Source organism: Thunnus albacares, chromosome 9, assembly GCF_914725855.1.
Source record: "Thunnus albacares chromosome 9, fThuAlb1.1, whole genome shotgun sequence".
Lineage (NCBI taxonomy): Eukaryota > Metazoa > Chordata > Actinopteri > Scombriformes > Scombridae > Thunnus > Thunnus albacares.
The window spans coordinates 13,294,300-13,306,757 of NC_058114.1; the positions used below are offsets into that span (position 1 = coordinate 13,294,300).

General features: G+C 39.0%; 1 protein-coding gene across 1 annotated transcript; it reads right to left on the bottom strand.

Annotated features, from left to right (window-relative positions):
• Window positions 1-1,469: 1,469 nt before the first annotated feature.
• On the bottom strand, window positions 1,470-12,437 carry r3hdm4 (R3H domain containing 4). The gene is made up of 8 exons (XM_044360701.1): window positions 12,215-12,437; window positions 9,953-10,110; window positions 9,528-9,649; window positions 9,207-9,324; window positions 9,044-9,129; window positions 7,937-8,022; window positions 7,147-7,202; window positions 1,470-6,540 (listed from the first exon to the last, which is right to left on the bottom strand). Exons 1-8 carry the CDS (start codon window positions 12,253-12,255, stop codon window positions 6,437-6,439), a joined length of 771 nt encoding a protein of 256 aa, XP_044216636.1. The 5' UTR covers window positions 12,256-12,437; the 3' UTR covers window positions 1,470-6,436.
• Between the last annotated feature and the right edge of the window lie 21 nt (window positions 12,438-12,458).

Here is a 12,458-nt window from a genome sequence, read left to right on the forward strand (position 1 = left end):
AGTTTCTGTTTGCCATATGGTGGTGATTTTTAAGATTGTTCCTCTGTGCCTTAACTTAAAGGACAGGTTCACAATTTTTCAAGTCTGTTAAAACAACAGTCAGGTGTCTATATGAATCCTGTAAGAGGTTTTCCTCACTGTCATTGTTCCTCCTGTTCATATTGGCCATTAAAAGATCTGAAACTTCAGCTTACGATAGACTTTTAAATACATTTTTGCACAGGAGGACAGTGGATTTGGGCACTATCACTTTATAAGTGCATTATGAAGGGATCTTCTAATGGTCAGTATGAACAGGAGGAATAATTGTGGCAAGAAAAACCTGTTTCAATGTTTATTTGGGCATTTGACTGCTGTTTAAAGACAGACTTGAAAAAAAATGAAACCGTCCTTTAATTTTGCAGGTTTTTTTGGACACTTTGGAGCTGTGTTAGTTATCTTGTGTTTTGAAAACTGCTCTATCAATGTGCTGATTTCCTTTAGCTGACAAATGTTGTCATTCATCCAAATAGTTGCATCAGTATTTGGCCTTTTTGACTCCATGTTCACATTATACTGTAACTATTTACAGTTGATTCTGTGAAAACCAAAATAAAACTATTGCAGCAAAGTATGCGTGCAACTAAAAATGATCATATAGGTGATCTCCACACCTGGATAAATCATGAACCTTGTAGTCAATAACAGCCTGTATTTCTTTGTACTATACTGCCATCTAGTGGAAACAGTCCAGCAAAAACCACAGAGCTTTCCTGTCATGTTGACAGAACTACTCTGTACCTAACACATAACTTTATAGATATATTAGAAAAAACATCTATTTAAAAAAAAATGAAAATGTAATTAGATTTTAAAAAATCCCTTATCTCTTAAAATAAAGGACATGGTCATTATTTTGACAACACCCTAAAATCCCAACACCACTTAAAGAAATGTTGAAATTTTGTTCTGTCAAACTCATAGCATCATGGTTGACACTTTGTAAAACCTTTTCCCTTCAGGTTTGATCTGTAGTTAAATAAGTTAAAACATATTTTAAAAAATGAACACTGCAGTTCAGCTTAATTTCAGCCAGTTAAGTCATGTAGTGTAAGCTCATTAAATAAAGACATACTGCGGTTGACAAATGTCTGATTTTTCATGTGAACCGTATAGTAATGTGATAATGCACAGAAAATGCATTTACACACAAATATTCTATAATTAAATTAATATTATGGGCAAAGATCAACCTCAAGAATGTCAGATGTGGATGACAGACTGGCGAGAGCTGAAATTTAATTTATGAACTAAAGACAGACAATGAAAGACTGAATTTGTTACCAAATGTGTAAAAGGTTTTGTTCTGTTTTTTTTTTTTAAAAAGAGAGAAGATCAGTGGAGTTAAATTGATATTTATTAAAACCGTCTTTTCAGACATGGCTTTCAGCTTTCTTAAATACACAATGAAATGAGGAAAGAGAAAAAAATGTCTTAAATCATTTAATAATTTGCAGTGATAATTATAAATAAGTACCGTTGCACACACATCCTTACATACACAAACATGTTTCAGTCTTCAAGTTTGGCTGACCAAGGGTTCTCCTAAAGCAACAGATGAGTACCAGCTTGGAGTTTGAGGAGACCATGGAGAAGGACTTTCGGTTGCCTCAAAGAAGTTCTGGCAAACCATCAGGCGACTCAGGAAAGAGAAGCAGGGCTCAGCCCAGGCTGTTTTCAGCAGGGGAAGCGAACTGCTGATGGTGGAAGGAAGATTTTGAGGATCTTCTAAACCTGACTGACATGCCTTCTGAGAAAGAGGCAGAGCTGGATGACTCAGGGGAACCCTCTCTCATATCCCTGGCAGAGGTCTCTGAGGTAGTCCAAAGGCTCCTCAGTGGCAAGGTGCCAGGTGTGGATGAGATTCACCTTGAGATGGATGCTGAAGGCTCTGGACATTGTTGGACTGTCATGGCTGACACGCCTCTTCAGTGTCACATGGAAGTCGGGGACAGGGTCTGTGGACTGGCACACCGGGATGGTGGTTCCCATTTTTAAAAAAGGGGACCAGAGGGTGTGCTCCAACTATCAGGGGATCACACTATTCAGCCTCCCAGGGAAAGGTCATGCCAGGGAGCTGGAAAGGAGGCTCCAGCTGATTGTCAAACCTCAGATTCAGGAAGAACAAAGCGGATTCCGTCCTGGCCGTGGAACAGTGGACCAGCTCCTCACCCTTGCAAGGATACTTAAGGGGTCATGGGAGTTTGCACATCCAGTCTACATGTGCTTTGTAGACTTCAAGAGGGCTTACAACCATGTCCCTTGGGGCACCTTGTGGGGGTTGCTACAGGAGTATGGGGTAATGGGGCCATTGCTGCAAGCCATTCAGTCTTTGTATAACTGCAATGAGAGCTGTGTCTGCATTCTTGGCAGTAAGTCAGACTCAGTGGATGTTGGGCTCCACCAGGGTTGTCCCTTGTCACCGATTCTGTTTGTGATTTTCATGGAGGGAATCTCAAGGTGCAGCCGGGGGAAGGAGAGTGTCTGGTTTGGGGACCTCAGGATTGATGTGGTCCTGCTGGTTTCAACACACCAGCAGGCACTAGGATGGTTTTCAGCTGAATGTGAAGCAGCTGGGATGAGAGTCAGCACCTCCAAATCTGAGGCCATGGTGCCCTGTCAGAAAAAGATGGACTGCTCTCTCTGGGTTGGTTGAGTGAGTTGCTGCCCAGAGTGAAGGACTTCAAGTATCTCGTGGTATCTCTTGTTCACAAGTCAGGGTAAGATGGACAATGAGGTCGACAGGTGGATCGGTGCAGCATCAGCAGTAATGCGGGCATTGTACCGGACTCTTGTGATGAAGAAAAAGCTGAGCCAGAAGGCAAAGCTCTCAATTTACCAGTTGATCTACGTTCCAACCCCCACAGGTGGTCACAAGCTTCGGGTAGCAACTGAAAGAATGAGATTACAGATACAAGCGGCCAAAATGTCCTCCAGAGGGTGTCTGGGCTCAGCCTTAGAGATAGGGTGAGGAGCTCAGACATCTGGGGGGAGATTGGAGTACAGCTGCTGCTCCTTCACACCAAAAGGATCCAGCTCAGGTGGTTTGGGCAGCTGGTTAGGATGCCTCCTGGACGCCTCCCTCTGGAGGTGTTCCAGGCACCTCCAACTGGTAGGAGACCCTGGGTCAGACCCAGAACATGCTGGAGGGATTACATATCTCTTCTGGCCTGGGAGCGCCTCGGGATCCCCCAGGAGGATGTCTGGGTTTCCTTAGTCTGATGCCACCGTGACTCCATCCCGGATAAGAAAATGGATGGATGGACGGATGTTTTCAATCTAGTGTATAAAGCTTTCAGACTATTACAGGACTTTTCAATCCAAATGTTGGCACAAGTCAGATACTTGAGTTTAATATTTACAGTACAACTATTTCTACATGTTTTTAAAAAGTTGGCAGCGCCCCGAAGTGCTGGGGTGAACATGATCAAAACAATTTCAGAGAGTATACAGTACACAAAAAATGACACTATGTGAAATCACAACATGACATTCAGAGTGAGAAAGTTGAAAGCCTGAGAAATTGGATTTCTACGCAACAAACGCACAAACTTTGGTTGTTGACAAAATGCACCGACAGCTCAAGTTTTGTTACACTGCAAATGACAGTATAAAAATTCGGGGACACATTTTTGTTTTTAAATAACCTGGATATATGTTTTCAAAATCCAGTGAGTAGAAATGTAGAAATATATGTACAGAAAAAAAACATAGAAACTTGTATTCATAAGGCAGAAGTGCTTTTCCAGGGTTGTAAGTGTAGTAATGAGATGAAACATACCTCAGAGTCAAAGCTCAGCAGGTATCACCATCAAAACACCTTAAATGTGGTTATTTTTCTATCAATATAACACATCTACTGTACATACAGTATACATTCAAAGCCGTATCACCTGTCTACATAACAAAGAGACTTTATGAGTGTAAACTGAGCACTGTACGTGTTGCAAAAAATCCGACATTAAATCTTAAAGTACATGGACATTAGCAATTTTTAACAATAGCTCCTTATCTTTTCTTTGAATATTGACACAACTGAAGTAACATTTGCACCTTGTGTACATCAGTGTGCAGTGAAAGCAGCGGTAATGATTTATTTTACAGGTCCGTTAATTTTACACTTATTTCCTGAAGATTTTCTGAGTAATTTGAAGGTATTTAATGGTTCATTTTTAGGACATTTTACAGAGAGGATGGTGCAATTTGATACAAAATGTAAGAAAAAACTGAAAAAGTGTTGAGCTGTTAAGTATCCCTCATTATATTTGGGTTCATACGTAGTTGTTAATTTGCAAAAAATCAGATTCTTAACAATTCTTTAACTGACATGAAATACTTGGTTTTCAGCGTGTAGTTTTGTGTGTCACACAGCAGCTACTTTTAGGAAAGTATTGAAAACCTAATACGCTAATACATCGTTTGATTTTTTGCCAATTAACAATTTTGCATGAATCCAAAAATAATTCACTTACCAACCAAACCAACTTCACACTTATTTGTTTTTTTCTTATAATTTGTACCTAATTGCACCACCCTCTGTGTAAAATGTCCTAAAACCATTAAATACCTGCAAATTACTCATAAAATTTCCAGGAAATTAGTATAAAATTAAAGGACCAGTAAGATAAAATGTTACCAAAGCAGCAGCTGCGTCTACAAGGGATTTGTCCAGCCACAACACTGTTAGTGGAGCATATAAGTGGAAAAGAATAAGACTTGCAATTGAAGCCTAAAACAACATTTCGGTGGATGTGTAACAGTTGTTCCTCGCTTATTTCTCAGTAGTGTTCTGTCAGATGACTCAAAAACGCAGCTGAAACACATCTGGTGTAGACAAGGCGTTAGTTAACCAGACAAAGCTAGCAGAGATAGATACAAAGAAAACACGTTTTTTCCCCCAAAAGTAGATCCTGAAGAAATTGGGCGAGATTTCTTCTCCTACATAAGACAGACATGATTATCTAAGATGTTTTTTTTTTACTTCCCAAATATATTAGAAGCTGTTCCTTCACACTGTTGACAAAAAGACATTTACTTCTTTACCTATGATGAGTAATGTGTCTGTGCATATAGAGATATTACTAATATTCATGCTTCTTACCTCACTACTGACACAAATCCTACTGGCTAATCATTCAGGCAGTGATGCATTTCCTTTGTCTTAGCACCTGTACACACTGTCAATCATAAATTAGAACTAAAGACTCACATCTCATACAGTCTTTATACAGCAGAAACAGGTTCCAAGTAAATCTTCCATTCATTTTATGTCATTACTGCCAATAGTTGATGTTTCAGAGCTTTTTAAAAATAGTTTTTGACCTTTAATATGAGCTCACTACCCACAACTACAACTTCCCCACCAATCAGTGTTGGAAGATGTTGTTTCTACTCTTAGACATCTCATGACTTAATTAGGATTGAAACTCATATGAAAAATATTAGTGATATAATGACATCAGTTAGTGACATCATCATCATTTCATTTGTAACAAGATGTGTAAGAAAACTTCAATTGACAGTGTTAACCTGACATTAAAGTCAACAGTATGGCAATAATGTGAGATTTACCTACAGTTAGTGTAAGATTTAATGTCTGAACTTATGTTGTGAAATTCTATTATTTGCGTTGTCAAAAAGAACACAGATTATTAATATTTGCCTGCTGTTAATCATATTGAAATTTGCTTGAATTGTATTGTGAACGCCACATTAACTGATCAGATCATGATTTTACTACATTGTTGCAATGTTAAGACTCATTCATGAGAATTATATGTTACTATATCCATGAGTAAATAAATAAAATTGAATTAATTTCATTGCCAACGCTGTATGTGAACAGTAGTTAATTATTTCTTAAACAAGAGTAAAAGTCTAAAGCCACACCAGCCGTTTCATGATACTGTAATGCTTATTAAACACCAGAAAGTTTAATAATCTGCTTACTAGTGGGGCAAAATAATGGCTTGAGAGATGTTACCTAAATCAAAAACGATCATCTCATGTATAGCGGGACATCTCAGATTGAAGCTTGTCAGGCTCAGCTCTGTTAGTCGTGGGTCATATTTCATCAGAGTAAGATTTATGTGTCAACTTGTGCTTTGAGCTGAATGCTAATAAATGCTAGCATATTCATGTTTATGTAGAATTTAACATGTATACCCTGTATACACACAAGGAGGTGAATGAACTGATTTTGTTTATAGATAAAATTAATGGAAAATTTACTACAGAAACCAGAGAAAAAGTAAGCAGGCATTTTTGCGTCTGTGAGACCGGGGTTGAGTTTGGCAGACATTACGTACAGACCGCGTACTTTAACTACATCTCACAGAGCTCCTGCCTGCAGTGGAGCCACGTGGAGGGAGAGGGAGAACACAGCATGGTCCTTGTCTCAGCTCATCTGCTCCAGGTAGGCAGACAGCAGGAGGCCGGGAGGCAGGAACTCCTCTTGTTTGTTCACCACTTCAGTCTGACGTGACCCATTGTAGTCGGTGCCTGAGGGTCCAAACAAACGATAAGCAGACTTTGATCACACTCATGGGACTGCAACATGTTGAGCTGGCTTTGTAAGTGCTACTCGGCTGTGTAAACAGGATTATCTAAACAGGAGAGTATCCATAGTTAATAATAAAAAAACATCATTTTGAAAGCCTTAACACAACTGTTTAACTGCTATAATTATGTCTCGAGGGTTTTGATGGCTAATACAATATTTTCCAAATGGTTAACTGATGGTTCCTGCCTTTATTTTTACTCAAAGTGTTACCATGTATATACCAAAATGTATAAATTCATCACCTTTCTCAGTATTTTCTTATTGTCAGTGTGGAAAAGCCATGAAATTGTTCAAAATAATCCACCATGAACAGCAGGGCAACATTAACGTCTGTTAACGGAGGATTAAGTTACAAAAATGTCATTAAACAAATTTCCTTTTTAAAAGATCACAGTATTTTAGTGCAGAGCTATTTTTACACAGATGGAAAATCAGACTTTAAACAGATGTTTTTCAGATGTTCAGACAGCATTTTCCATCATATTTAAGGACGCTCATTAGTTTGATAAATTGGCCCAGTATATCCAGCGTGTATTTCCACTCACTTGCAGAGACGAGGTCCATATACTGGCAGACGGCGTGAAGCAGCAGTCTCTCAAAGCTGATTCACAAACACAAACAACAAAGTCATGACTTCACACTCCTTCAGTTGCTCCTCCACGGTGTCTATTTACAGAAACAATCAACTTGATTCAAGCGGAATACTTCATTCCTGCTGGAGTGACCCAGTTTCCACCAAAGTGACACTTGTTTGCCATTTTCTCACATCTTGTTTTAATTTGGTGTGTTGTACAGTAGTTCCAGCTGCTGCGATGCCTCCATTTCCTTTCATGTAATCTAATACAAATGGATTTTCCAGTTGGGGAAACATAATTAGGTTCTATCAGCCTGAGCATTCAACCTGTATCTTTATATTATGGTGAGTCATAAAAGTCTGACTGTATGTCTGTAGAGGTTTTAACCAACCGCCTCTCTCAGCTATGTACCAAATTATGTAAAATACAGGTAATCTGGGAAACAGTAGGGGGCTTGTTTTTGTAAGCTCCTCTCCAAAGGACGGCCAACATGCCTCCACAAAATCAGAAAACTGGGACATCTTTCACCAGTGATGTTGGAGGGTAACACAGCTCAAGGACGAGGACCAAAACTTCTCAACAACAGCTTAACAGAATCAGATGTTGGATGTAAACTACAAGTTAACGTACAAAGAAAAAAAAAAGAGATATTTTAACATCCCTCTTCAGGCCTTCACATAAGTTTTTCACAAACTCGATTTATATAATTAATGGTTTCTTTGTACCGGAAACCTGAGAATAAAGAAAGAGGATTTTTTACCTGCTGGCGAGGTTGGTTGTGTAAACTGAGTGAGGTTGAGCATTGAAGAAGCTCAGAAGGTGTTCCTCAAGCACTTCCAGAGTTCCCTGTGAGGAGAATAAAACACAGCAGTGGGCGGCAGGAAGAGAAACACTATCCTGTAACCACAAAGACGTGTCTCCTTATGCATGGTAAGTGCTTGAGCAAACACTGAATGTATCGTTTTCCAGCTTTTTGGATGTAGTGCATGAGCAGATTTTCTTCTTCTTTCCTGTCATAAGCCACACTTAGATTACAGATGATTTACTGTTTGACAATAGGAGGATAAATCTGGTCTGGTCAGTATAATGTTTGCTCCACAACATCTGGTGCTGTGGCTTAGTCTGCAGAAATAATCTGAATCCTCCTGAACTGCTCATATGGGGGGATTTTAAATCTGTTTGTCATTTGCAAAACTATATTAAAAGGATAGATTCACAGTTTTAAAACAATAGTCAAGTTTCCATATGAACATTAAAACAGGTTTTGCTTGATTTAATCATTCCCCCTGTTCATACTGGCCATTAGACTTATGATTTATCTGACAGCTGTCCAAGTCTGTCAAATAAAGTGGATATCTTCTACAGTTACAGCTTTTTTAGTAAAAAAAAATCTATCTTTGTGTCTCGAGGGAAATTGTTTTCCTGTTCAGCTGCAGTGAAATGATCATAACTAAAAGGACAGTAACTTTGAAAGATATCTACTTTGACTAATTTGGATGGCTGAAGCTTCATATTTTTGCACACAAGGAGGACCCCCATCACTTACACTGAAAGTGTGTTCTGAAGGGATCTCTTAATGGTCAGTATGAACAGGAGGAATGATTACAGCAAGAAAAACATGTCAATGTTCATTTGGACACTTGTTTTAGACTTGAAAAATTGTGAACTTGTACTTCAAGGCATGCCACTGTTGTTCAACAAACCAAAATAGCCAATGAGATACATGTCAGCTAGGAGGAGGAAAGAGGTTTGGGTTTGAAGAACAGCTGAAATGCAAGCAAGGCTCACTGTGAATTAATCTAGCCCTAACTGACATTATATCAGTGACAAAACGTTAAGTGTTCAAGCTTGAAGAGATGACACTCACCATGGGGATTTGTTTTCGTTTCAGAGTCGCTCGCAGCCTTCGATCGATTCTCTGGAAGCAGTCCTGAGCAGTGAAGGCAGGATTTACTGTGGAGAGAAGGCTGTTAGCCAACGCAGCCTTTCAGACAAAGACAAACATTGACATTTTGACACCAGATGCTCACCATTCCTCTGGTCTTTAAGGAGCCGGTTGGCATTTTTCTTCTTGGCATCCTCCTGCTCGAGCAGAGACAACAGCCTCTCCTGCTCCTCACCAGAGCAATTCATGAAGTCATTCCAAGGCTACAACAACAAAAAAATGAGCAATACCAGTTTGTTTAAAAACGTTTAATAAAAACTTTATTTTATTTGTGAGCTTATATGTTTGACATCATGTCTGGATCAGAGATGCCAGACTGTCTTAAAAGCTAAGACGGTCAATAGTGCTTAGAAGGAAATAGGCAAAGCTGAACTCAAAGAGCAAAATGTAACTGCAGCTGATTCACCTCGACGTAGTTTCCGTTGGTGCAGGCTTCAGTGAAGATGGACGGGATGGCCGGATTACTGCAAACCTCCAGATCATCTTTGGAGCACTCATCCTTCTCAAGAAGATTAGCAAGGAAGCGCGCTGGTTTTCAGAAAAGGAGAGAAGAGACAGATAGAAAGTGGTGATATATACAAAACTGCAATAACAAGTTTATGAATTTTAAGTTTTTATGCTTAAGATCAACATAAAATATTATGATTTTGTAGCACTGACATTTATTGTAATGACAATGATTCAGTGTAAATGTTTTTTTCCTTTGTTGAATTCATATTGATGCATTGGATAAAAGCCAGGTAACCGCAGACTTAAAAGCTTTTCCTGCATCGCTCAGCCTGCGGTGGATGACAGTATCGTATAATCCAAGGATGTGAAATGAGATCTTACTGTTCTCCTGTCGGCGGAGGCTCTTCTTGCCTTTGGCTCGGGGAGTGAGGTCAGAGTTGCGGATGGCTTGATTGATAAAGAACTGCTTCTTTTTGGTGGGAGACACTCGTTTGGCGGGAGAGCTGGGCAGGGAGCTGCATTTACGCTCCTCTATCAGGCTGCAAAAACACACAAGATGTCATTTGAATCTTTTTTAAATCACACAATTATCCTTAATCCTTGAACCTCATCAATCTGAGTTATTTCATGACATTGGATTGAAGTTTGCTTTATGTTGTAACTTTTTTTTTTACCCCATTTTCCATCAATCTGATTTATATACTTCAGTCAGTGATTAAATTTTGTTTCCAATGATGTCCAGTAAATGCAACAACCTGTGAACGTCCAGGCATATAATGCAAAGTGAAATCTTTTAGCTGCAGGCAGGTAGAAATGGTGACAATGTCAAACACAGAGAACAAGCTTTTACGCAGTATACAGGATGAGGAGAAAGAGTTTTGTTGTTGTTTATGCTTTTAATAGTCTGCACTTTTCTCAAGCATGTAGTGCTGCAACTTACGATAATTTATTTGTTTATTTTATCGATTGGTCATTTTGACCATAAAAAGCATGAAATGGTGCAAAATGTTTCTTGTTTTGTCCCGACCAACAGTCCACAAAGATATTCAGTTTACTATCATAGAGGACTAAAGAAACCAGAGAATATCCACATCTGAGAGGCTGTAATCAGAGAATTTGAACATTTTTCCTCAAAAATTAGTCAAAACAATTATCAAAACAGTTGAACTAGTTTGCTGTTGATTGACTAATAAAATAATTGACTAATTGTTGCAGCTGTAGAAGCATGCAGGTAAGAGAAGCGATACAGCTAGGGCTGCAACTAACGATTACTTACATTGTTGATTAATCTGCCAATTATTCTGCATTAAATCATCACATTTGAAGAGCTGAAACCAGCTAATGTTTGGCATATTTGCTCAAAAATTACTATTATTCGACTGTAAAATATTGGCAGATTCATTTCCCGTTGACGGATTAATCATTGCAGCTCTAGATACAGCCCGGGAGTTTTCAAAGATAAGAAAAGCCAGGCTGTCCTTCACCACCAGTTCTCATGAGTGCATGTTCAGTACAAAAGTCCGAGGGTGCGGCACTTCAGAAACAATCGCTCTGTCTTATCCACAATAGCTTAATTACAGCATAACCTGCTGAATGTTGGTGCAAAAATGATGCAACTATAAATAATAACTAAGACTTGGATGGCTGAAGCTTCATATTAGCTTCAGATAAAGCTTTAAATACATTTTTGCACAGTAGGAGCCATGTGGATTTTTGTCCCCATCACTTACATTATAAGTGCATTATGAAGGGATCTTCAAATGATCAGTATCAACAGAAGAAATTATTAAATCAAGCAAAACATGTGTCAATATTCATTTAGGCGCCATATTGATTTAAGACACACTTGAAAAATTGCGAACCCGTCCTTTAATGTGCTATAATGCCTCTGTTTAATATCTGCAGTATTTATAACTGGATCGTAGCAAGAAGGGGCATCCTGCAGCAGCTTCAGATGTAGGTCAGTGGGTTGGTGGGCTCTGTTTAGGATCCGCCTCTGCATGTTTACTGCCAACTTGCTCAGCTGATGCAATTTTTAGCCTGTGCCCTGCAGGTTAGCACCACTACAGCAGGGTGGTTTGAGCAACATAATGTAACTGGGTTAGTTAAAGGTTTGTCAAAGGACACATTGCCAAACTTCATGTATAAACCAGGCATTAATACAGGTTTTACGGGTTTTAATTTAACTATAAGCAAAATGTTCCTCACACTCAGCTTCCTTATCTGTCTCACTTCTGTAACCTAATCTTTTCATATTGACAAGGAACCAGGAAATCTGTACAAAATATGAATAATTTGGGGAAACACCCAGAGCACCGTTTTCGGCTCGTTTGTTGGTAGAAAGGTGATTTAATTGGATGACAGCAAAAACACAACAAACATGTCAGCTAGTTAGCAGCTAAAAAGCTAACGAGGACGGCAGCTTTAACTCGGTAACCTGGTAAAATCTCAACATTTAACCTGAACCAAATTATCAACCATGAATTTGTCGACTTTTGTTGATTAGCGAGTAAGCTGATGGGATTTCTGTTAAGCTTAAACGGGCTACAACTCCTGACATAAAGCTAGACTAGCTGTTTAAATGGAGTTGTGAGCTAATTTGATGCTAACCGTTAAGTTAAGAGACTCGTAATTTTCACTCACATATAATCCTGTTCTTCATTGTTATCTGTCAAAACGACCATCTTATTCAAGTAAAACAAACCACAAGAACCCGCGTTGTGGCTTTTTTCTTTTACAAAACGTGTCAAAAATAACAACAGTTGTAACGATAAATAAAAGTTAAAACGGTTTAGCAGCTTCTTTTGTTAGCAGCTCCTCTGCTGACCCTCCCAGCGTCGGCAAAGATCAGTGGAGAAGTAAGAGCTCTCACTCTGTGTCTAAAACA

Bases quoted from the DNA above. Each gene is read 5' to 3' on its own strand.
- r3hdm4 (XM_044360701.1), bottom strand. From the start codon at position 12,255: ATGGTCGTTTTGACAGATAACAATGAAGAACAGGATTATAT. The intron at 8,023-9,043 runs GTGAGTGTCATC...TTCTCCTCACAG, and splicing joins AACGAAAACAAATCCCCATG to GGAACTCTGGAAGTGCTTGA. The intron at 6,541-7,146 runs GTGAGTGGAAAT...TTGGACCCTCAG, and splicing joins TATGGACCTCGTCTCTGCAA to GCACCGACTACAATGGGTCA.